We start from the raw sequence: 26,754 nt of genomic DNA, 5'->3' as shown, positions 1-26,754 counted from the left end.
ATTATTTACTATACGTCCTCAAATCAGAATAAGTCTGCTTTTTTTGGGATATCTAGGCGATTAATTAATTGACGTTTGTTAATTTATAGGTTGACAGTCTCAAATCGTGTCTAATCGGACAACTTCGGACAGACTCGTTTACCCTGAAATTCACATACCCAGGCGATGTCCTTGACCATATTTTAGTTACAATTAGCAGTCCATGTACTATATGGTCTAAGATGTCACGTCACCCATATAGTTAAAACAATTAATGGTTTCTATTATCTACGTTTAATAACAACCCAATGATTGATACAACAATTTAAGAGAAAAAACAAAAAAAATAAATTAATGAAAATCTATCATTCCCGAAGGCTGTATATAGAATTATGTGCAGGTGCTCCATTCTGTTGTATTCAACAGTTCCGAACTACTGCTAGGGGCATGTTGTCAAGAGCATCGTCTAAATCGTTTGGCAGTAAATGCAAGTGACGCTCTGATTTTGAAAGTATGGTGGTAAAAATGATAAAACTGACTTTTTTGCACAAAAATACGCTCAAATACGACTGCGCTTTAACGTAAAAAAAACACTATTGACGTCTTCCGCCAAAAAGACACACTATTAAACAAACGCATAGGGCAACAAGCGAAAAAGCCTCCTTTAACGACTTTCTCTTCTATTTAACAACTCTCCCCTTTCTTCACCTTATTCCTTCGTTTTCGAAAAATCAAACCACATCTGTGTTTACTTAACGGCGATCAAACGTTCTTATTCTGATATTTAATTAGCGTATGCAGCGATAACAGTTCTTATCGCGGACCGGAGATGAACTTTTACAACTATGCAAATGTTCCTTGTAACAAAAATTAACTAATAACTGGACAAAAGTCCAAAAATCTTGACTAAGTTTATAAGAATACAATTAAATACTTACTTACCTGAAATTTTCATTTGGTACGAAGGGATAAAAACAGTAAAATATAAATGTTATTTATTTAAAATAGACATAATAAAATCTAGGCAATGACTAATTGTTAATATATTTGGCATAAATATATGATCACAATGAGTAATTCGACTTGGAGCAATATATAACATACTATTTACAATGACAAATATAGATTTATTATAAAATTTCTTCTGACATTCAATTTATAGGAATATATTTACAAATAGAAGACACGAACCAATAAATTAACTAGATATGCCAAATATAATGTTAAATTCGGAAATGGTTTACTGACTAGATAAAAATTGCGTAAGAAATCAAGCCACTAGTTCGTGAGCAGCGCGACTCGTCTATTGTTCGGTGCTGAAATAGGAATTTTGCATGAGGTAGAGTTTGTCGATTGGATTTGTGATGGCGCCCGATGACATGGGCTCGTGGGAGCGTGAGTGAGACGTCGGAAGTTCCATGTTTTGAAGTGAAAGCGTGTCGGATGTCGCCTCGTCCAGGTGGTCGAAATTTGTACTGCCGTCCAGTGAGATGTCCGAACTGCAGAAGCTCTCGCCCGAATGCGCGGGGTAGGCATCTGGAAAATCTAGTGTTATTCAGGGATAAGTCTTTGACCAAGCTTACCGTCGGGTGAGTATGGGATATTCGGATTAAGTGGTTGACTGGATGTGGGAAAGGCCGAATCGCTCATGCTGCCCAGGCCTAAGTAATGACCTTGGTCACTGGAAGGCGATTCTTGCTTGATGCTCTTCTCATCTTTGTCAGACTTGTCTTTATCACTAGGCGACTTTCCGTCCTCCTGTTTCGCCTTTCGCTGAATCTTTTTCATTTTCGCTCTTTGATTTTGAAACCATACCTGCACGACCCTAACACTAAGACCAGTCTCTTTCGCTAACGCTTCCCTAACTTTTCTACAGGGTTTCGGACTCACTTCGAACGAAGCCTTAAACTGTCGCCTTTGTGCCGATGTCAAAATCGTTCTCGGCCGTTTCGGCCCTCGCCTGCCGTCCCTAGGTCTGCCTTCCTCCAGCATGTCGTCGTCGCCCGAACTCGCCTGCTGCATCAGGTACATCTCCTTCTCGAAGTCCTGCCTGCAGAACAGCTGGCCGGCCCTCAGGACGAACTGCTCGCCCTTCTGCAGCGGCTGACAGCATACGACACAAACGAAGCAGGCCAGGTGGAAGACGTGCTGCTGCGCTCGCATCACCATCTCGTGCGGAAGGATGCGGTCCCCGCAACGCGAACATTTAACACCGAATATTCTGGAACAGACAGACGGGTGAAATGCGATGTATACGTGATGCGGGAAAAAAAGGTAGGAACGCCCGCGTTTCAATATCGCATATTTTAATACACTACATTACGTTATAAAAGTCGGAAGGCGGCGAAGCGAATTCAATAAAAACTGCGGCTGGCTCCATTCATTTCAGATCGTGGAGAATGCGAGGGGGATTCCTTTAGTCCTCGCATGAAGTTACATTTTTAATCTTTATAATCGTGAAAGATGAAAATCAAGATGTTTCGCAAAGTGACAATGTGATATATTAACGAATTCTGGGCGACTTCTGCAGGAATTGCCATTTTATTACCAAGTTTAGGTATAGTTCAACATGAAGCTTTAAAAAGTGTTTGCTTTCATGACGTTTAATATCTACAATTTTTCGTAATTTTGATTTACTTTTAGACACATACATTATTATTATTATTTATTAACCCTAGCCTTTCGGCTTTGGGGACTTTAGGTATGTACAATAACATATATGTATATGATACTAACATCAGAAATAGCTACATAATGTTTATTCTTATTCCTCTCTTTTCGCTTCCTTCTTTTCTCATCCAATCGATTCCTCTTCCATCTTCCTGGAATTTTCCTTTACTGTTTTGCTCGCCTTGGTTTTGCTGCATCTGTATATCACGCGTGTTCTATCGTCTCTGTTTCTTCCTTACATAGTCTGCACCAGAGCTGGGCAGAATACTTTCAAAAAGTATTTGAATACTAAATAGAAATACTTTACAAAATTCAAAGGTATTTGAATACTAAATACTTTTACGTCCAGCACAAGCGAATACTAGATACAGATACATTGAAAAGTATTCAAATACTTTAAACAAGTTGTAAATCAGCAATGCATGATTAAAGCGCATTTTTGGTAATGCAGGTCAGTATTTTATTAGCGAAGTTTAAAATTATCGATCTCAGGAGTAATTTTGGCTGCGTTAAATAATTAATTTTATTTAATTTCAATTGACGGTACGTCTTCATTTTGTAAAACAAATCACAAAGTAAATAATAAGTTTTTATACTGGTAGCGCTATCTAACGGTAAAATTATAGCACCTCCGAAACCCATATCGAAACTGTTTTCTTCAATTATCGATCTCACAAGTAATCTAACTCAAAATAGACTAGTGCCTGCACATCTACACTATAGCAGAAAGCTTTTAGTGAAAATTTGAATTCTCTAGCTATTGTAGTTGTGGAGAACTCACGCGGACAGCCGGCCTGCCAGCAATAACGAATATAATAGCGTATTTTTTTCAAAAATGCGCTAAAAATAAGTATTCAAATACTTTAGAATGTATTTGAATACTATAAAAAGTATTCGAATACTTGTCACTCAAATACATTAAAAATTTAAAATAGTATTCTAGATAAAAGTCTTAATACTACTTAAAAAATCAAGTTATACTTTGTATGGAGTTAGCTTTTTTTATATTTCTATTGTTATATACAAATTTAAGGGGAGTAAAAGCGTATTATTATTATTTTATTATATAGAAGGTACCTACCAGGACCTTTCTTATACCAGTTATATCCTTAAGAATACGCTTTCTGAAATTAATCCTAGCGATTTTGGAACAGATCAATTTTTGACCATCCGTTTGTCCGTGTGCATGATAGTTTGTATAGAAACGTGCGATCGCTTTGAAAATTGGTACACATGGTCTTAAGGATATAAGAAATGTACCTATTGTTTTTAAGTTACGTAGACTATCGAGTCAAAAAGTTTCACTCCAGGATCGTTCCTAGGATCGTTCGGTATTCAGTTGTATCGGATTTTTTTTTTCGAAAATTTTATTTAAACGAAATATTTAAAATTGTGTAACAAAGAAGAAAACAATAATTAACTACTTATAACAAAAAAATTTCGTCGAACTGTTTTTCAGTTGGGAGAGTGCCCAGGATACATGCACTATTTCCACGTTGGATGGCCAAGGATATCCTTTAAAATAAAAATTGCTTAGCGCGTTTGTAGCCGGATTCCGCAATTAAGCTTTTGCCTATTTTATTCATAAAATCTCGTGATTCCTTGCACCATGGTCCAAGTGTCTCGAAGGCAAGTCCCATAAATATATAATCTTTCTTTAGATCTCGATATTTGTTGTGTTTTTTTGGACATGCCTCTTCTGCTGCAGCTCCGGCCCTTATTGAAGTACTTTTAATGTTTGTTTGGGATAAAGTGTCCACGCATGCACAGTCCCATGCAAGGGATTGGCCTTTAGGATATGCTGTAAGTGTTATCCCATCAGGTCGTTTTCCATCAGAACCATATAGTCCAACCGGTTCCAAAGTAGACGATACGCTGATGATTTTTATATTTTATATTTTGATCGGATTTTTATATTTGATTTTGTGACAATGGAAACTTTCCATAAACATTTCTGTTCTCAAATATTTGAATAACTTAAAGTACTGCCTTTTTTTGAGGCCGGAAAAAAATTGTCTGAGATCGACCCGGAAAAAAAATTTTCTTATAGAATGTGGCCTGTAGAATCCATAATTTCAAACAGTTCCAAGATTGGGCTACTAGTCCAAAAGTTACAGCCCTTTGAATTTTCTTTCGAAATTGGTTTCTAGTCTGTAACTTTTGATTGAGAAGTCTGATCGAAAAAGTACGAATTGTTTTGGATTCTACGCACCAAAATTAATAAGAAAAAGTGTTTTCCCGAGAAATTTTGGTGTAGTCGATTTTTGGGTTTTATAGTATTCAAATACTTCAAAGTATCCAAATACTTTGCGAAGTATTCGAATACTAAATATTTGTGAAAGTATTTGAGTTACAAATACAAATACTGCTTCCATAAAAGTATTTAATTACAAAGTATCTTTAAAGGATTTGAATACTAAAAAGTATTTACAAAATCGAATACTGCCCAGCTCTGGTCTGCACTTTTCTTGCTTCCATCTTTTCCCGGTCCTGTTTTCATTTCCGCATCTAAATCTTGCAATGGATTTTTTCTATTTCGGTGTCACAATGATGATTTTGTACAACTGTTTTCGGCCAAAAACAGTTGTACAAAGACAGTGATTATAGTCGTTTTTTTTTGGTAACTCATCTCTTAAGTTGGCAGTTACTAGTTAGTACAAGTAGGTACTCCGTTGGGTACTTCCATGTTTGAACTTCAAAATGTCAGTCTTACTACGCTGCCAACCTAAAACTTAACGGCATAAAAAGTGTTCCCAACATAAAACATGTTAGTTCTAATGTTCCCTATAGTTTCTGATAATGATTTTTTTAATTAAATTAAAGCACCGAAATAGAAAAAATAGTATGAAAAACGCGTGTTACAATGCTTTATTGTAATACTCCTATCTTGCGGACACTCGTGGCTACGCTTCGCGTCGCCACTCGTGCCACAAGATAGTCGTATTACAATAGGTCGCATTGTAACACTTGTCTTTCAATACACTATTATATATTTGTTGTTCTTCTGTAGATATTTTGCCTAGTGTTATGTTTTTATTTTTTTGTACGTGCTATTGTAGGTACTGTTTTCTATTCGATTGATTTGGTATTGTAATTGGTTGTCTTTGTCTCTCTCGTTCATAATCATTGGTATATTTACTCCCTCTCTCCTTTTAATCTTTCCGCCTCATCTTCTGCATACCCATTCCTTTGGAAATATCTTCTTTTTTCTGTTCACTTTGATTTTTTGGTCTTCTTTCTCTCCTTGAGAGTTTCTTTTAGTAACCCGTTTTCTCCTTTTTCTATCCTTCGTATTTAACTGCTTTATATCCCGCTTCTATCCTCAACTTAGCTTGTTTGGTTTCCTCCAGAAGTATGTAAGTTGGGGTATCTCTTGCCAATCCTAGGATCCATTTTATGTATTTGTTTTGTATCCGCTCGAAGTCCTCTATCTCCTTCCACCCCCATATTTCTGCCCCGTACATCACTGTGCTTTTGATCAGGTAGTCGACCATAATTTTCTTTATTCTATAGTTGTTTTTAATTTTCTTTTTACTATGTCCCATATCTGCGGTATTAATCCATTTGATTTATTCTTTATTTGTCTTATGTGAGCACTTGGTCCTCCGTTTTTCATTAGTGTGTACCCAAGGTATTTAAATTCCGAAACTTCTTCTATTTCTCTTCCTTCGATTTTCCACGATGTCTCGTCCTTATTCTTCTTTCTTCTTTTTGTTTAAACCATTATTTTTGATTTTTCTGTGATTATAATAAACATTTCTTTCTTCTTGGGTACCTTTCCAACTGTGTGATCATTTCCTTCATTTCTGATTGCTTTGTTGCAAGGAGCACCATGTCATCCGCGTATGTTAACCACCATAGCTTTTGTTCTCCAATTTTTATTCCTCCTGCTTGCCATTTCCTTAATGCTTCTTCCAGGTCTGCCACATTAATGTTGAAAAGGGTTGCACTTAGCGGACATCCTTGCCTGACTCCATTTTCCGTCCAAAAGTAGTCTGTGTGTTTGTTATTGACTTTAACTCTTTGTTTCTCTATAGATTTCTATTGTGTTGCTGTCGATATTTTTCTTTTCCCAAGCTCTTATATAATTCGTTCGTGTCTAAATTATCGAATGCTGCTTTTAGATCTATGAATAGGGCGTAGACTTTACCTCCTTTCTTTTCCAGTTCTTGTTGTACTGCATGATTTATTATGTATATATTGTCTATCGTCCCCCTTCCCTTCCTAAAGTCCATTTGTGTTTCATCTAGTATTTCTTTGTCTACTTCTTTATTTAAGCGGTTCTTTAGTATTTTAGCGTAAAGTATGTATGTTGAGTTTTAGGAGTGTGATTCCCCTATAGTTTTTGATGTCATCTTTGTTTCCTTTTTTGTATATTGGGCATATTTCTCCTTCTTTCCAACTTTTCGGAAATCCTCCTCCTCTCCATACCCTGTTAATAATTTTTCTGATTTGCTGTTTCACGTTTTCCGGCGCATGTATTCTCTCATTTGTTATTTGGTCTGGTCCAGGAGCTTTCTTTTTTTCATCTTTGCTATTTCTGCTTCCATTTCTTCTTCCCCTATTTCTTCATCCTCCTTTTCACTTCTTCTTTTTGTTTTTTCCCATCTGAAGCTTATTTAAACTGTGTATAAAGTAGTTTTTCCCTTCTTCTCCAATGTCGTCCGGTATTCCTTCTTTATTTTTCTTCCCTTTGTTTATAAATTTCCACACTTCATTTTCGTTTTTGGTGCCTTGTATTTCTCTAATTTCCTCTTTTTGTAATCCTTCTTTTTTGCATTTGCATGTATCGTTATATTCTTTCTTCTTTGTTCTGTACTCTTCGCCTGTGTCTTTTCCTGTTTTCCAATCCATTTAGGGCTTTTTTTGTAATTTGTTTTTTCTCTTTACATTCTGTGTCGCACCACTTGCTTCTTCCTGGTGTCTAGTTGTTTATTTATTTATGTTTTTTTCTGTCACCGCTTTAGTTATTGCCTTTTGGATTTCTTCTAGTGCAGCATCACATTCAGTTTCTTTGAATTCTATCTGCTTTAGATGTTTTTTGTATTTTTCTATTGTTTGTTCTGTCCAGATTTGTCTCGTTTTTGCAATATCTTTTGTTTGTCTTCTGTATTGTGTGTCAGCATTGCCTTTCATCGTTGTGGATATTGGTTGGTGATCGGATTCTATTCTTTGGCCTACTTGAAAATTTTTTAAGTGTTCTTTCCCTTTTTCATTTAGAATAATATAGTCTATTACCGACTGCCCTCTGCTTCCTATGTATGTATATTCTCCCTCTTCGTCTGCTTTCACGTTTCCGTTGAGGATGTACCACCCTTTTTCTTCTACGAAGTTAATCAATTCTTTCCCTTCTATATTTGTCACGTTATCTTTTGATTTTCTTTTGTTGTCTTCTTCTGTGCCAGCGATCCATGATCCTTCCTTGCCTATCCGCGCGTTTAGATCCCTTCCTATTATTTTAGCATCATCTTCCGATTCTTCTATTATGTTGTTCAGTTCGTCCACTATCCTTTTCATATTCATGTGATTGTATAATGTAAAAACTCTCCATCGTACATCTTTTAGTATCATTTTTCTATCTTGTATTCCATTATCGTGTTTCCGCATCGTTGTTTCAGTTTTTATCGTTTTTCTTACACCTGTTAATATTCCTCCTTAGGCTCTTCCTTTCTTATTTTCCCTTCTAGCGTATTGATATTCCCATTTCGGTAGTTTTTTCTCTCAATTTTCCAAATATTTTTCTTCTACCCATACTACTGCCATGCCGATTACATCATAAGTTTTCACGTACTCCCAAAATTCTTCATCCTTGTTGCTGATTCCCGCCACGTTCTAGAATCCAATTTTGATGTTTCCTTTTTTTGTCATGTTTTCTATTTTCTTTTGTTCTTCCTTTTTTTGTTGGTTTTTTGTTGTCACCTGTTGTTCCTTTGTTAATTGTTTGTGTGATCTTCACCCCCGTCCTCGATTGTGTATGCTTGTTTAGTTTTTTTCGTTAAATTACCATCTCATTCGTCCCACTTGAACCATGTATCATTTATCATGAGCTTCATATATCCCATTTTTGTTGTATTGCCTTTTTCTTTTTCTTCCTCTATCCTTTCTCTGATCTTCTTTTGCACTTCTCTTTCTGTAAACGTCAGGTCGTTATCGATATATTCCTTTTTATCTCTTAGGGCTTGTCTGTTCCTCATTATTCCATTTTTTCCTCCCAATTTCTACATTTTATTAGAATCCCTATTTTTCGTTCTCCATTTTGTATTGTACGGGCTTCTGTACTAGAAATATTTATTTTTAATTCATTTCTTAGGAAATTTATTGCGTCGGTTTCCTTAATATTATTTGCTCCTCCTCCTTTAATTATAACGTTATTTTTTTTCTTCATCCTTTCTTCTTTTTCCAGTCTCCATTCTATTTTGTCTATTCTCTCCTCTAGTTCTCGTTTTTCTTTGTTCCATTTTTCTTCCTTCCCTTGATTTTGCCTCTTCAGTTCCTGCATTTGCTTTTTAAACTCTTCTCTTATTTCCGTTATTTCTTTTCTGATTTCTCATTTCCATCATACTCTTGTTAAGGGTTATCATGTTGTTAATTTCCTCCATGTTTTCGGGTGTCTCTCTTGTTTTTTCTTTCTCTTCTGTCTTTGTTGTGGGCGGTGATCGGTAGATTTTGCTGTTTTTTTTTGTAATTGTTCTAGTTCGGCTTCTAACTGTTTCCTTGCTTCTTCCTCTTCTTCTCTCCCTCTTTTCTTTATTAAAAATTCTTTGAAATTTCCTGTGCTATTGGCTCGTGAATGTCTTTCCTGTATTTGCATTCCTCCTGTCTGTATTCCATTTGCGTTTTCTGCGTTTAGCAAGCTAACTTAATTTCGTTGTTATCTATGTTTTCCCATCCCTTTCCCTTGTTGTGTTTAATTCTTGTGGATTCCCTGGCTTCTCTCCCCATATTCCTTGATTATTACGCTGCTCTCTCACTTTCGGCTGTCGGCACGGTTGCGTACTGCGATGTATGGGGTGTTGCTTATCCTGAAAAATTTTTGGTTCGCCTCCCGCTACGTGACGTTAACTTTTCTTATCTCTCCTTTGCATGCAACTTTCGTCCTTATGTAGGTAGGTAGCCAGGTGAAAGTGCGTGGTCATAAATTAATTAAGTCGGCTACCCGCTTTTGTGTCATAAAGTGAGCACGTCCCAAGAAAATACTGAGGCACGTGCAATAGATTCAAGGGTACCAATGGTAGGAGTAATATCACCCAACCAAAGGAGGAAAAAAAAGCAAATTGTAAACGAAGCGAATGCACCGATGTCTTTATTACTGTAAAATAGTGCATTTTTCCTGCATTTGTATGTTCAATTCATTATTGTGCATTTAAGGGTAAAAAATAAATCTTTGCCATATTTAAGTAATAGAAATCGATACTTTCCTTTGTCGAAATGTGTTAACGGTTAACAAGGGGTTAGGCACTACAGAACTCTATAACGGAATGTCGAGTTAATAAAGGTCAAATTAATAAATATGTAAATAGAGTAGTTAATTATTATTATTATTATATTAAACGAGTTAATTCTCTGTTCCTATTTCGAATGAGTATGAACGGGACACTCTTTACCTTCAGTGACAGCGTGGTGCAATTTTGTGCAATGCTCTTTGCAACAAATCCAGGAAAAGGACGTGATCGAGGGGATGGAAGTAAAATAATGTCGCAAACGTTTCCTTATTTACCTATCATAATCCGCTTTACAGTAGAGCTTCGTGTTCCTCGTGTAACAGGAATGGTTGAGAAGAACGCCGCAAACGCAGCAGGAAAGACAATGTTCGTGCCAGCTTGCGTCTGCAACTCGCATCAGGTAGCGATCGTGGATTTTCTGGCCGCAACCCTCGCACATTTCGTACGTTTTTTCGCATTTTATTATGCTGGCATCTGCAACAAATGAAAACATTCCATTTTATTTTAATATAACAGAGCGTCGGCTTACGTCAAAGGGGGACAGGGGGAAGGGTGGGCGGTGGCGCGGGGTAAAAATAAATATCGACGACTGAAGCGTTCTGTTAACGTCAGATTTCCACCGGAAAAAGGATAATGACTGAATCAAGTCTTCTCCCCGTCAACGGAAAGCAAGACATCCAGAAGAGATTCGGGAACAACGAAAACGTTTTCTGGTTTCGCATAATGAATCGACACAACGTGATTAGCGGTGCACTTGAGAGCATCGCATGAGCTATTAGGGAACCACGAGCAAAAGCATGAAGATGGTCGATTGAGTAACCGTTCGAGCGTGATACTCCGCTCCCGAATGGAGGGGTATTTCAATATTACACCTTTTTAAGCACATGAGAACTTTGTTTACGTTGGTATAAAGGAGATAGCGCGATAATCGATAGTGTCTCTATTTTTAGAAAATCGGCGAATCCTGAATTACTAGCTATTTAGGTAATCAAGTAATGTATGCTGTTGTTTTTCTTCAGTCAACATTCTCAGTGGTGAACGTTTCGACAATTAACTAAAAAAAATTCTATTTATGCCACACTTTAATTTTCTCTTACTATTTACTTGCGTCTCTGTCATCTGGGGCTGATCTAAAAAATCTCAAATCAGCATTGTTGAGCATGCGCCAATGGATGACAGGTTTAAATATCATAGGTATCTGTTAAATAGGCTTTACTGGTTTTTGCAGGTAGTGATTTTTATTCTGCTTCTGCAACAAACCACTGAATGGACGGTCTAAAATATTTTTTTAATCAAATTCAGGTTATTTCTAAAGACGGCGATTTTTAATAAACAAGTGACCATAGAACTTCGAAGAAGCCACCCACCGATACGTATTCGAGTAAAAAGTGGATATAACTTTGTTTTATTTCCCTTATTTTTATATTATACTAATAAACAAAATACTATAAGAAACGCGGGTAGAATTGGTCTTTAAAGCATTGGCAACGCAACTCGTTGCGCGTTCTTAAGAGACATGATTATACAATTGTTTCTTAATATACTAAATTCTTTCGATAACTTAAGATTAAAATATGTAGGACGTTCCATTTGAAAAAATGAGTTTAAATCCGATATCTTTTCTTTTTACAAAACTTCGTATACTTATACTTTGAAAACGGCAGATTATTCAACAAATATTTTTGTTCAAAGAACGTCAGGCAAACGTTATTTGATGGATTATTTGCGAAATAAGCACAGAGTTGGTTCGTTTTATTTGAATTTGTTATCTCAGTGTCTATTTTTCCTTTTAGAATTGCTTGTAATTGCATATTATTTTCTTGTTTGAATTATAAGCTTTTGTAATTTATTGATGTTGGAAGTAAGGCACATCTTGTCAAATTTAATTAACGCTCGTGTTTTAATAGATAACGAAAAGATGGTATAAGTGCGCGTTTTTTTCGCCGTAAGTGGGGACGCGTTTTTTCGAAACTGGCGTTAAGTCTAATTGTGATTGGCGGTGTTGTTTAGGGATTCCTGAGGAGGAAGTTTATTTGATGGTAGAAGTGAAAAGCGCTCAATTACGGGCAGTCATGCCCATTTGTTTTGTAGAAGACGCAGTTCGTCATTTATTATAATAAATCTGTGCAGAACAAAAGATTAATGCTTGTTATTCGTTTACGGAAAAAGTTAAAAGTTTCTACTGTTCAAACAGACACCGAAAATGTGGCAATTTTAACAATTTTGTCATGAAGTTCAGTGTTGTCAAAAACCTTTTTTTCTAAAGCTGCCAGCGAGTGTTTTTCTCTCTCTTTTAATGCACCTGAATATTGCAAACCTTGTACGACCAGATTATTTACATTATTTTAAAAAAATCTGTAATTTTAAGATTTCTTATTTTGTTGGCCGCCTGTGTGCGGGGTAATATGTTCAAATAAGCTTTGTAAGCTTTTCTTTCTTTTATGGATTTTGTTTTAGTTTTGTTTCATTGTGTTTCGGAATACATGTTTGTCATTGTTAACCAATTAATTGTGTGTTTATTCGAATCCTTTGTGTGATCTGGATAGAGTGTGCCGTCATGTCATTCTATAGAAAAAATTAAGCACATCCGGTTATTCCGGTGTGCCATAGAAAATTTGGAACTCTTGGCAATATCCAATAAATAGCATAAAATATATAACATTGTTTCGATAGGTCAGAGAGGAGGATGCGGTGATGTACCCATGGACCCTTATTTGTTTGGGGTCTGTAATAAATAGCACACAATTATGTCGCACCAGTGGGTACGTCAGAGTACGTCACCCAAATTTCCTTCCAACATTTCCGTCAAATAATGTAAGTGCACTTTTGCATTTGTAGATTCTTAAAAAAAAAGAGCGACATTTAGTGCATGATTAATTAAATTGCCGTTTGCAACCGTTCCTGTAGGGATATTTCAATAGTTTTCACAGCCGCCGAAAGCTCTCTTGCCAGGCAAGAACAGAGAGAATCAATATTTTCTTAATACGATTGAAAACTTATTGTAGGTCCGTTAATTACCCATCAATCGATTTTAGTTTTCTAATGATATGCGAAAATCGAGATTTAAAACCGGCAAAGTCATCAAAGTGATAGGAGACCCCGCCATTTGGACTGCCAAATTTGGAGATTTCATTCCGACTATTTGGATACGTATAATTAATCGTAGTTGGTTGAATGGGTTACAAATAACCGCCTCCGATTAAGTCCAGATTACATCCGTTAGGTGCACTCTTTAAAAAAACTTGAATTTTGACACCGTCCCGTATTTTTAAGATGTTTAATTTTCGAGGGTTATCGCAAGGACATGCCTTCGAGCTGAAAAAGCCGTCGATCCTGCCATGGCGCTGCCGAATTCTATATGAGGTAAACGCTTAATTTAGAGGGGATCTCTTTGCTTGTCGTAAATACCTTAAGGTACCTAGGCGTAAATGTACTTTTCCTCCGTAACGTTCAATTTTGGTTTGTTTGAAATTAATTCTACCGCACCGTATTTAGATTTTTTTAAATCGGTGTTTCCAACTTTTAATAGTAAGTGGGACAAAGATAGTGCATTAATGTGTAAGTGAGATGGATACTTTGTGACGTCAGGCGACGCCATTTTGAAACACGCGCAATTGATGTCGCATACCGCTGTTGATTAAAATTTAATTAAAATAATTTAATCAATCAATCGATAATTGAAAGGACGCGAATATATCCACGGATAAGTTCCATAAAAGACGAGAATCGCTTGGTCACGCTCACAAATTGGCCCGGTTGCCAGAATTAATTAGTGGATGAAGTCTAGTTTCAAAGAAATAATTAAATTCATTCCATTAAATCCGCCAAAATAATCGACCAATCAGAGCGCGAGGTCACAAAGTAACTACGTAATTGCACCAAACAAATTAATTGATCAAATCAAAGTCCAAATTTCACGAAATAATCAAAATAAGTCCCCGTATACTTCTTCCCTTACGGGGCCGAAGGTGTGAATTTATTAAATGGACCTTTCTTAAACCGGTAATAAGAAGGAGTGGGGGAAAAGGCTCCTGGTTCTACTCTGGTAGAAGTAAATAGCACAAAATTCCTTAATGGCAACCCCGTGTCACATCGTTGGAAAGGTACTGAAAAATGCTTTCCAGTGGTACCAATAAAGTCAATATTCATTAAGATAATTTAAAAAAAATTTAATAATTAACAAAAAAAACTAAAGTTGACATTGAGGGGGGGCTGGGGGGTTAAGGGGGGGGGGGGTTGTCACTCATAACGTCATTCTGGTTCCTCCTTGAAACCCTGGAAACGGTTTTGCGGCATTTTCAATATTTTCTTTAGTTTGGACAATATGACCGACTGCAAATTTTAAAATTGACACCCTGTATACTACACTACACAAATAATGGACACTATATCTATGTGCCGTATTGTAAACACGGACACAGGAATAGGCAGACATAATTATGAATCTCGAAAAGGGGCTCTGAAGAACTCTTTACTGCTACTTAATAATTGATTAATAGTTATATTAGCTGCTGTGCAAATTTTCCATACACACTTTTAATAGTTCTAATTGAGCTAATTATTTAGTTCATTGTTTCGCACACTTTTAGAATAGCGGCTAAAGTTTCACAAAAAATTAAGTATGCTACCTTTACATACGTACCTTTCACCATTGGATATATTTCTCGCCGACGTCTCAATCAATCGCCCTTTGTGAGTACCCTCTTCCGACAATCCGTTCTTGAGGTATAAGGGAATATACCCGATCATGATAAGAGGTCGAGGAGGAGGGCAATGGTTGGTAGACAGGAAGAAGGACAGTAGTTGGTAGAAAACGGTTCCTTTCTTTTAGACTTTTAATTACAATACAATGAGAGATAAAATTAATTTAACCCCCCTCTCCCTCCCCTAAGGCCCCGTCGCTCACTGATCTCGAAAAAGAGTCGTACGGGAAAGTTATAGTTTGTACAAACCAATTTATTTCGATGATGAGATTTTTCATTAGAATACCATGAAGAATTAATACCATGTGTTTACCCCCCCCCTCCATTTCCTAAAGTTTAACTTAGCACCACTAGAGGCATGCGTGGAAATAATTCGTGGAGGGGGGGCCTTTTAGACAGCGAAATTTGATGGCCGTCTGGCACACCTTCAAGATATAGGCTACCTACTGTAAAAAATTCCAGGACTCTAGGATCATTCCCCTAGAAGTAGTTCAAAACGGTAGAAGTGGATCCGGACGGACGGACGGACAAAACGCAAACAATAGCATTTTTTTTTAATTCTTAAAAAATGCGCTAAAAATTATCAAAGTCCTCGTGTGAGATCGAAAGAACTTCAGCACATTTTTGTGTGGCAGATCAATAATTAGCCAGTTTTGTCACCACCATAAATAAGAACTTGTCCAAGACTACCACATGCTCTTTGTCGGTACGCACTTCCGACGCCCCGTTCACCCCAAATTCGCGATTGAAGTTTTCACTCCACCATCAGTTAGATCTTGTCGGAGGCTACCACATTTCCTTTTTCAGTGCATACTTATATTACATCCACATTTTGGTAGATTTCGCTAAAAACCCTTCACAAAATAGTGCTCAATTTTTGGGGCACTTCTCATAGCTCGGGGCTCCTATAAAAATAAAATTCCGCCACGCCGGAGTTGTGTGCAATTATAAGATTTCTCCAACGACATCAATTAGAAAACAATCAGATCAAAACTGTAGAAGGAAAAAACTGAAAAATCTCTAGATTAGCACACCAGTCTCGGGAATGGCGCCCAGATGTCGCCGGCACCACATGTAGCACCGTCTCTAAAGTTGTTAATTACACGACCCCGGTAGGTACATGTACAGTCCTCGCCTTTCTACAAGCGTTCTTCTACTGGCCAGCATTTGCCCTCAGCCAACCAGCCTGCCAGCCGCCCAAGGTGAGATTAAAAGCTACATTTTTACAAATAAATTTGCCAAAATTAATAAAATAAGTATTGCCATGGAGATCGCCTCACATATTTCCAGTACTAACGAAATATAATAAACGGAATATCGGAAATTAATACAGGCCATTTGTGATGTCCACGAACCTAGCATAGCAAGGTCAGCAGAACACAATCAAACATATTGCATAATTAGGTGCTAATTAAGTGCCCTATTCCCGAATTAAATGCTCTTTTTCTTTAAAAATGATTACATGTTCTGCCAGGTTCATATGAACTCAGCAGAAAACTACCATTAAAACCCAAGAAAATGAAAAGTGAACTAACTATAATTAGGTGCTAATTAAGTGTCCTATTCCCGAATTAAATGCTCCTTTTTTTTAATTATGACATGTCCTGCCAGGTTCATATAAACTGAACGTTATGAGGAAATTACTGCCTCCCAAATTCAAAAAGATGTTGTGTACTGTCACTTTTCGTCCCTCATTGCATTTTAATCCGTCTGAGAGAAAAAGTGACACTTTAGACCCTTAAACGATTGACAAAACACGTTCATTTAGTCCACGGAGTACAAAAAAGAAATTTTGAATCCGGTAATAGTTTTACTTTTATATTCCAAGTGCTTGTAGGTATACTAAATTTCATTTAAATGCTTTCGTAAGCGAGAAAGTTGGCATTGCGCATGCGCAAAAGAATATTTTTACAACGTTGTCAGTTTTACTTATATTCGTAGTGTCATAGTTTCATTTAAATATCTTCATAAATAAAAGTTAGCATCGCACATGCGTTAAACGAAATTTTTTACACTGCGCATGCGCAAAACCACAAAATTGGGTACGCACGGGATCCTTGGACCAAGCCCTTTCAAATGAGCCCCATACACAATTTAATTCGTTACTAATGTTTGATTTCATTTTATCTTAAGACAATATTCAAGAATTAAGTTTTTAATAATATCTTTAGTATATTTTGCTTAAAGAGCTTTTTAATTCCCAGTCAATTTTCAATTTCAATTTAATTCGGGAATTGATTATTAATTACCACCTAATTATAGTTAGTTCACTTTTTTTGGGGTTTTTAAGGTAGTGCTCTGTTGAGTTCATATGAACCTGGCAGAACATGTAATAATTTAAGAAAAAAGGAGCATTTAATTCTGGGATAGGGCACTTAATTAGCAACTAATTAGCACCTAATTATAGTGAGTTCACTTTTCATTTTTTTGGGTTATAGAGGTAGTGTTCTGCTGAGTTCATTTGAACCTGGCAAAACCTGTAATAATAATTTTAAAAAAAGGAGCATTTAATTCGGGAATAGGGCACTTAATTAGCACCTAATTAGCATCTAATTATGCAATATGTTTGATTGTGTTCTGCTGACCTTGCTCTGCTAGGTTCATGGGAAAGTTGAGGGGTAGTTTTGATTTCTTTGATTCTATATGCTTGTTGGGGTGCTGAATCCGAATCTGAGGTTTGCTAACAAAATTTCATGACGCAAAAATACAAAAAAAGTTGAAAAAGATATTTTTTGGCAGTTTTGTGCTTACAACTCGAAAAAAGAATACAGCCGAAATACGCCAATTTTCAACTGGCGCTTGAGCCCGAACGGTTCATCGAGGAAAAAAACTAAATGGTGGAATCTGTAGGAAATTTTATGTACTTTCATTTTGAATAGGAAGATTATTTTCGAAAAGTTCATAGTTTTCGAGTTGTAAGCACAAAACTGCCAAAAAAAATCTTTTTCAACTTTTTTTGTATATTTTTTTCAATGTTGCGTCATGAAACCTAGAATTTTTTATTGATGTATGTCTCCATATTGTTAATTACTTTATATTATTTGGATTCTTGGATTTTAGGTGAGTAATTAATATATATCGATAACCTATAAGAAAATATATATTAATTACTCACCTAAAATCCAAGAATCCAAAAAACCTACAACTTTAGCAAGAAAAAAATTATACGATAATAAAAACCATTCATTATCAGGGGAGAAATGAAAACCTAAAAAAATAAAAAAAATTATAGCAATAATGATGTTAACGATGGAACTTAATGCTGTCGTGCAAGGAGTACGAGGCGCAAGCGTTTTTTAAAAAAGACTTTCGGATAAATGTTTTAAATGAGATGGTAATTCATTATACGTCTTTGCAATATTGTAACAAAAGGAGCGTTTAAATAGAGACGTTTTGTGAGTAGGTATAGTTATAAAAAACCGATATTAATAAAAATAATGTGAGAGGGCTAAAATCGTAAAGGTATCTCCCAAATTCTTATTTTTTCAGAATCTTTTTTTAGGGAAATGCGCAAACGAAAAATCGAGGTGTGCCTATATATACGAACAAATGAAGTATATAGCGTTCAGTTAATTTAATGTTGAGTGGCCAAAATCGAGAAGTCGCCCCCCCCCCCCTCTCCCACATTGTTTTTTGCAATATCTCGGAGAAATGTGCAAACGAAAAATCGAAGTGTGCCTAAATGTGCAATCGAAGTGCAAACGAAAGAACTATTTGACGTTTCATTTAAAGCTAACTTCACGACCGTTGTGAAAAGAGCGGGCAATTTCCAGCAGACCAAATTTCCGAAGACGCCCGAAGTATAAATTGGCTTTACAATACAAATTATGTCAATATATTGTTACAGAATTAAAAATAATAATCAATAATAATAATTTAGAATACATATGATCCGGTTGCACCGCTATTCAAGGGGTTGAAAAACTCACCCCCGTGTATTATCTCGAGAACGGCACATAGTATCACGACCAAATTTACACCAGAGCTTGATAACAATTCCACAATTAATATTCAAGAAAAACATCCCCGTGCACGGCCGTTCAAGAGGTTGAAAAACTCACCCCCGTATATTATCTCGAGAACGGCACATAGAATCACGACCAAATTTACGTGAGAGCTTGACAACAATTCAAGAATTAATATTCAAGCAAAACATCCCCGTGCACGGCCGTCCAAGGGGTTGAAAAACTCACCCCCGTATATTATCTCGAGAACGGCACATAGAATCACGACCAAATTTACGAGAAAGCTTGATAACAATTACACATTTAATTTTCAAGAAAAAAATCCCCGTGCACGGCCGTCCAAGGGGTTGAAAAACTCACCCCCGTACATTATCTCGAGAAGACAAGAACAGCACATAGTATCACTACCAAATTTACGTGAGGGGATGTTAATAATTCCACAATTTATAAATGCAAGATAACGAATTTGGTACTTGGTACAATGATGGCCACTTATAATGTTAGTCTAAAGTATCCTCATGATGTTATGATCGTTATCTATATTTTCTATAATTCTTTCTCTGATAGTTTCGATAAAATACTTGTAATTACCCCAAAGATATGCTCATAACGGTTTATAGCGTCGTCTACTTCTGAAATTCTCTATTACAAACTACTACAAGGTGGATCTTCTGTCATCTGAAAACATTTATTATTAAAATTCCCAAAAGGCCATAGCTATGTGCGCTGTGGTTCTTTCTTTACTAGAGGCATATATGGTTAAATTTTCAAGAAAATATCTCCATAAACAAAAAAGTTGGTGTTGCGCAGTTCGCGCATGCGTAGATTTGATTTTTAGCGATATGTTTGCTTTTCTTAATGACATTTGTAGTTTTCGATTTTTACTACCTGTGATATGTTTTTCTTTACTAGAAAAATCTATGGTTAAAATTACAAAGAAATATCTTGATAAATAAAGAAGTTAGCACTGACTGCGCATGTGCGCATCTATTTTTTGCAATATCAGTTGTTTTCCTTTAACAGAAGCACCTGTGATTAAAATTTCAAAAAGAATGCAAGAAGAACGAACTTAATATCTTGAAAACTGTAGGAGTAGTTTAGGCCTCGGACAGACGGACGGGCAGAGAAAGTGGCTGCAATAGCGCACCCAACTTCGTTGGAAAATGCGCTAAACATAATTCTACATATATAATACATTGCAACCTTTTCTATGTACATATTTCTTTTATTTATACAATTTAGCGATTATAAATAAATTTTAAATTTCACAAAATTTGACGCTAGTTACAAACAAACAAATTGAATAGATGATGGAATGCAGTGTTTATTAACACGTTATTTATTGATTTACTTGTTTGTTTGTTTTTATTATGTAAAAGTTTGTCATTTAATTGCCTAGTTTGACCAATGTAAGTGCTTAGCACAATAGCAGGGTAAATATATTATATTATTATATTATAATATTATAATATTATTATATTATATATTATAATATTATTATATTATATATTATAATATTATTATATTATTATTAATAGAAGTATGCATATAGTCTTGATAATATACGGGGGTGAGTTTTTCAACCCCTTCGACGGCCGTGCACGGGGATATTTTTCTTGAATATTAATTGTGGAATTGTTATCAAGCTCTCACGTAAATTTGCTCGTGATACTATGTGCCGTACTCAAGATAATATACGGGGGTGAGTTTTTCAACCCCTGGGACGGCCGTGCACGGGGATGTTTTTCTTGAATATTAATTGTGGAATTGTTATCAAGCTCTCACGTAAATTTGCTCGTGATACTATGTGCCGTACTCAAGATAATATACGGGGGTGAGTTTTTCAACCCCTTGAATAGCGGTGCAACCGGATCCTATGTATTCTAAATTATTATTATTGATTATTATTTTTAATTCTGTAACAATATATTGACATAATTTGTATTGTAAAGCCAATTTATACTTCGGGCGTCTTCGGAAATTTGGTCTGCTGGAAATGGCCCGCTCTTTTCACAATGGTCAGATTTGGCTCTTTTCGTGAAAATGTTGGAGTCGCAATTTTGGATGGTATCAAACGAAATTCGAGAGAACTTCGAGCCCTTTCGGATATTGACATACAGTGGTATATCCCGAAAATAAACAACAATCCATCGTTTTGGCATTTTTCAAAAGGAGTGTATTCTCCTGATGGACGTCAGAGTGGCACATTAAAAAATAAATTGCGTGACTAAAAGATTTTCGTCGCCTATAAAGCTGGTTAATGGCTCTGGTTTCTGAAGGATAATGCGTTTCGAATTCGTTCGACAGGTCGCAAAAGAGTATTGATGTCAGAAACGAATGGGTACTCCGCGCAAAAGTCCTTATACATTTAGTTTGTCATGCCAAAAATTTCTTTGCAGGAGCGGTTACTCGAACAGTTCGAGTGCTCTAGCTCTAAGTGTACATTCTTATCATCTATAATGTCCTGAACCATAGCAGCACAGAATTGGGCTGCACCAAGCCATCATGGTATGATATGCTCGCTTATGGCTTACATAACCGTGCAAACCCTGTAACTTCAAAATTGTTCGAAAAGTCTTCCGTCGGATGGGTCAGCAATAACGCTAATATACTCACCGCTTCTTCCGCCGCATTCCATACCCTGCATAGAGCTATGCTCTTGCAACATTGCAGTGTTCAAATTCAAATTCGGATAAAACTCCAACATTTCGGCTCGGTATAATCCTCAAAGTAACTGCACAAATCCTCCCTTTTCGCACATCGAAACACTCATCAAACGCACCAATTTCACAGCACACAAAACTAGCGCGCCCAATTTTGTTTTTTTTTGTTTGTTGTTGTTTTTAATAAATCTCGTGATTGCAATGCTCGATGTACTACTGTCGGTTCGGTATAGATTGTTGGTGACACAAGATATTGGGGTTGTTCCGCCCTACCATCGATAGGGTCAGAATGTCACAGAAACTTGTAGCATTCCTAATCCCGTCGTACGCGGGAAAAGTAGTACGAGGGTTCGTCCTACAGGCGCACGCGATTGGTCGGGCGGCGCTTAAAATGAAAGCTCCGATATATAGATTGAGGGGGTAGATTAAGCTCCCGATCCTAATATCAGTCTTGCTCCAATAGTTCAATCCTGTGCGTTGTATACAAGTTTCCCCTACTACTTATATATGAAAACGAATTTAAGGATTATTTAAGTTTCCGTTTTCTGCCGATGGGCGAACAAAGGAAAGGGTTTTCAGATTTTCTGCTCTACGCACGCTTTCGCCTTTTTCGTCGGCTCCTCTCGCGCGCTTTTAAACCGAAAAGGACAAAAGTGTTTGTAAAGCATTTATCGACGCATAATTCAACTATATCCTGTAAATAGTTAGGCCAAATACAAGTGTCCGTGGTTGCCGACCGCGAATTACACCTGCAATTACATTCCAGACAAACTTTTGGCCATTCGGTATTTCTACAATCGACACCTTTCGAGGCAAGTTTGTTTAAAATGGCCGAACTCTCTTTGAACTCCCGTAGTACATTTCCATGTTTCAAAATACATTACATTAATTAATTAGACGTTAAAGATATCGACATAACTACTTATCATTAGGGTACGAAACAAGTTGAGATAAATCGAGCGAAACCATGTACCATTACTAATCCAAAAACTTGTCCGAAGCGGCGAACTATTCAGAGGACTCCAATTCCATTGTCTCCCAAGCAACCTGCATTTAATGTCATAGTTCTTCCAACGTTTACAGAGGATTCGCCAAATTCTAGAGTTTCCTGCCCATAATGTTCCATAAAAAAAGAGACGAACAATACACTTTCCGAATTGGGAACTAGTCTGTTCTATGGATGTTGCAGGCAAAGCTTTACGATAATACCTATTTTACCTTTACCTTTACCCTTTAAATTGTGAAAATTGTTTACTATTATTGATTTCACACAGTAGTGACCAAAAGTTTATCACAATTAGATTTTTTCATTGTAACACTAGCATTTACTATGGTTCGCAATAAAATATTAATATGGTATTTAGAGTGCTATGAAAAACAATTTGAGTTAGTCAGCTACTATTTGTTGTAGGGATGTTTCATTCTAATCTTATTCCCATTTATCTGGGACGGTTTCTTTACAATCGGTTTTGAAGGCGAGGCGATAATACATTTTTGGATCTACCAGTCTGTTCCTCAAAAAGGCCCAAGATTTAACCATTCGCAAACTCTAGGTATACAAGCGTCTATTGAGCGTTGGTGATCCATCGCTCAAAGTGGGGCCAACTCTAAACCATTCGGTACCTAGTTCATGGCAATCTTGACGATTAATGTGCGCATGTCAACTTTTTTATTTATACTATACTATATAGAGATAGTTTTAACCACAAATGTTTCTAGTAAAGACAAGCATATCGCATAATGTAAAAATCAGATGTGTGCTTGCGCAAACTGCGCAATATGAACTTATTACGTTACATGACCCTTTGGGAAGTACTGACCAATTCGTGGAAAATGCGCTAGTTACTAGGCGAAAACCTTTTTTACATTTAACATTTAGAAGAAAATAAATTATTACTTGTCCAACGGTAGCCCGCACGGATCGCTTTAATTTTGGTATCAATTTTTGCCGGCATCCGTTTCGGGTATAGGATTCGGCGAGTACATAAAGTAAAAATTGGGTGGGAGAGATGCGTTCTTAACCAAACCTTTGAGACAAAACGACGTAACTCGAGCGCGGCATTTTTCGTTCGCGTAACATGGATTCTTCCCGTGCATTGGACTCTCTGATCCAGATTTGTTACACACTGACAAAAAAAGACCCACGTAAACGCGTTAAAAAAATAATACTTAAAGATTTAAATAGTACCTGTTTTTTTTATTGCGTATTCAATCATAAAAAACAATATGTTCTATTTTAAAAAAAAACATTAGGTTATTTCCAGCCAGGGCCGTAGCTAGCCAGCTCTTGGGATCAACTTTGCTCGCTCTTGAAAATTGCTTAACGTAACACAATGTGGCATGCTCATAAATGATACCTACATATATTTTTTAAAAAAATTTACAAAAAAACAGATAGAAAACTACAACCATTTTAAGTGACGATATTAAGAAAATATTTTAGAGTGAAAGATGCATTTAATAGTTTGATTTCTATTACGATTTCAATGCTCATCATCAGTCTTTGCCATCAACATATAATAAATGAACTGCGCGTGTCAATGATAAGCGCGGATACTGCAGGTGAGAGAGAAGGGAAAACTAAGAGGGCAAGCTGTCTCTTACGGTCGCGCATCTGTTTGGTTCTTTTGAATCGCTTCTGTTGAAGGAACCAATCAGATGCGTGTAACCGTAAGAGTCAGCTTGCCCTACTAGTTTTCCTTTCTCTCTCACCTGTAGTATTCGTGCATTGGCACACGCAGTCAATTTATTATATGTATGGTCTTTGCACTTACTTCCTGCCAACCCACTAAACCGAAAGTAACTACAGTTGTAATATACGTGTTCTTAGGAGTAAGATGAAAGGCTGAAAAGCTTTCGAAAACGTGCTTATTATTTAAATTTATTAAATCAATTAAACGTGAATTAAAAGTGAACCAAAACCATTACCACGTGGATATTTCCAGCGTAACCTACTCATATAGGCAGATGGAGACTGCTTTTAAAGGCGACACGATGCACATGTATCATTTCTTGCGCATCGAACTGTCAAGTTTGGTCTATTTCCCAAGAAAATTGGTGTATAAAAAAGGATATAGACGATAGTGGACAATAAAGTGATGGATGCTAAAATTAAGTTTTGATAGTTCCACATCTGAAACCCGTAATAACAATATAAAGAAAACCCGAAGTTCATCTTCCCAATAAAATCGGTACATAAACAACATTTTGACATTTTTTGCCCAAAAATAGGTCTGTCGGTCACCAAAAATACACATGGACCACTTTTTGGGCATTAAGCAATTGAGTTTCCCAAAAATGCATAAATATAACCCGAACCCCTAAAAAATATTGTCTGAGATCGACCGGGAAAAAACTTTTTCTGAAAGATCTTGCCCTCTAGAGTCCATAATTTCAAACAGTTCCAAGATTGGGCTACTAGATCAAAAGTCACAGCCCTTTGAATTTTCTTTCGAAATTGGTTTCTAGTCTATAACTTTTGATTGAGAAGTCTGATGGAAAAAGTACGAATTGTTTTGGATTCTACGCACCAAAATTAATAAGAAAAAGTGTTTTCCCGAGAAATTTTGGTGTAGTCGATTTTTGGTAAAAAAGGAAGGTTATACACTGCCTTTTTTTGAGACCCGAAAAAAAAATTGTCTCAGATCGACCCGGAAAAAAATTTTTCTTATAGAATGTGGCCTGTAGAATCTATAATTTCAAACAGTTTGAAGATTGTGCCACTAGATCAAAAGTTACAGCCCTTTGAATTTTCTTTTGAAATTGGTTTCTAGTCTATAACTTTTGATTGAGAAGTCTGATCGAAAAAGTACGAATTGTTTTGGATTCTACGCACCAAAATTAATAAAAAAAAGTGTTTTCCCGAGAAATTTTGGTGTAGTCGATTTTTGGTAAAAAAGGAAGGTTATACACTGCCTTTTTTTGAGGCCCTCGAAAAAAAAATTGTCTCAGATCGACCCGGAAAAAAATTTTCTTATAGAATGTGGCCTGTAGAATCCATAATTTCAAACAGTTCCAAGATTGGGCTACTAGTTCAAAAGTTACAGCCCTTTGAATTTTCTTTCGAAATTGGTTTCTAGTCTATAACTTTTGATTGAGAAGTCTGATCGAAAAAGTACGAATTGTTTTGGATTCTACGCACCAAAATTAATAAGAAAAAGTGTTTTCCCGAGAAATTTTGGTGCAGTCGATTTTTGGTAAAAAAGGAAGGTTATACACTGCCTTTTTTTGAGCCCCGAAAAAAAAAATTGCCTCAGATCGACCCGGAAAAAAATTTTCTTATAGAATGTGGCCTGTAGAATCCATAATTTCAAACAGTTCCAAGATTGGGCTACTAGTTCAAAAGTTACAGCCCTTTGAATTTTCTTTCGAAATTGGTTTCTAGTCTATAACTTTTGATTGAGAAGTCTGATCGAAAAAGTACGAATTGTTTTGGATTCTTACGCACCAAAATTAATAAGAAAAAGTGTTTTCCCGAGAAATTTTGGTGCAGTCGATTTTTGGTAAAAAAGGAAGGTTATACACTGCCTTTTTTTGAGCCCCGAAAAAAAATTGTCTCAGATAGACCCGGAAAAAAATTTTCTTATAGAATGTGGCCTGTAGAATCCATAATTTCAAACAGTTCCAAGATTGGGCTACTAGTTCAAAAGTTACAGCCCTTTGAATTTTTTTTCGAAATTGGTTTCTTAGTCTATAACTTTTGATTGAGAAGTCTGATCGAAAAAGTACGGATTGATTTGGATTCTACGCACCCAAATTAATAAGAAAAAGTGTTTTCCCGAGAAATTTTGGTGTAGTCAATTTTTGGTAAAAAAGGAAGGTTATACACTGCCTTTTTTTGAGCCCCGAAAAAAAAATTGTCTCAGATCGACCCGGAAAAAAATTTTTCTTATAGAATGTGGCCTGTAAAATCCATAATTTCAAACAGTTCCAAGATTGGGCTACTAGTTCAAAAGTTACAGCCCTTTGAATTTTTTTTCGAAATTGGTTTTCTAGTCTATAACTTTTGATTGAGAAGTCTGATCGAAAAAGTACGAATTGTTTTGGATTCTACGCACCAAAATTAATAAGAAAAACTGTTTTCCCGAGAAATTTTGGTGTAGTCGATTTTTGGTAAAAAAGGAAGGTTATACACTGCCTTTTTTTGAGGCTCGAAAAAAAAATTGTCTCAGATCGTCCCGGAAAAAAAATTTTCTTATAGAATGTGGCCTGTAGAATCCATAATTTCAAACAGTTCCAAGATTGGGCTACTAGTTCAAAAGTTACAGCCTTTTGAAATTTCTTTCGAAATTGGTTTCTAGTCTATAACTTTTGATTGAGAAGTCTGATCGAA

The 26,754-nt window shown here is 36.2% G+C and overlaps 1 protein-coding gene across 1 annotated transcript; it reads right to left on the bottom strand.

The window, feature by feature from the left end:
• Window positions 1-1,069: 1,069 nt before the first annotated feature.
• Window positions 1,070-21,656, bottom strand: LOC116181129 (LIM homeobox transcription factor 1-beta). Its single transcript, XM_031501406.1, has 4 exons — window positions 21,376-21,656; window positions 10,367-10,565; window positions 1,563-2,200; window positions 1,070-1,515 (listed from the first exon to the last, which is right to left on the bottom strand). The coding sequence occupies exons 1-4, from the start codon at window positions 21,464-21,466 to the stop codon at window positions 1,283-1,285; spliced, it is 1,161 nt and encodes a 386-aa protein (XP_031357266.1). The 5' UTR covers window positions 21,467-21,656; the 3' UTR covers window positions 1,070-1,282.
• Window positions 21,657-26,754: the final 5,098 nt, after the last annotated feature.

This window comes from Photinus pyralis, unplaced genomic scaffold (genome assembly GCF_008802855.1).
Source record: "Photinus pyralis isolate 1611_PpyrPB1 unplaced genomic scaffold, Ppyr1.3 Ppyr1.4_LG9, whole genome shotgun sequence".
In the NCBI taxonomy this organism is placed as follows: domain Eukaryota; kingdom Metazoa; phylum Arthropoda; class Insecta; order Coleoptera; family Lampyridae; genus Photinus; species Photinus pyralis.
Note: the sequence above shows the minus strand (reverse complement) of the source record. Positions and strands in the feature narration are given on the sequence as shown.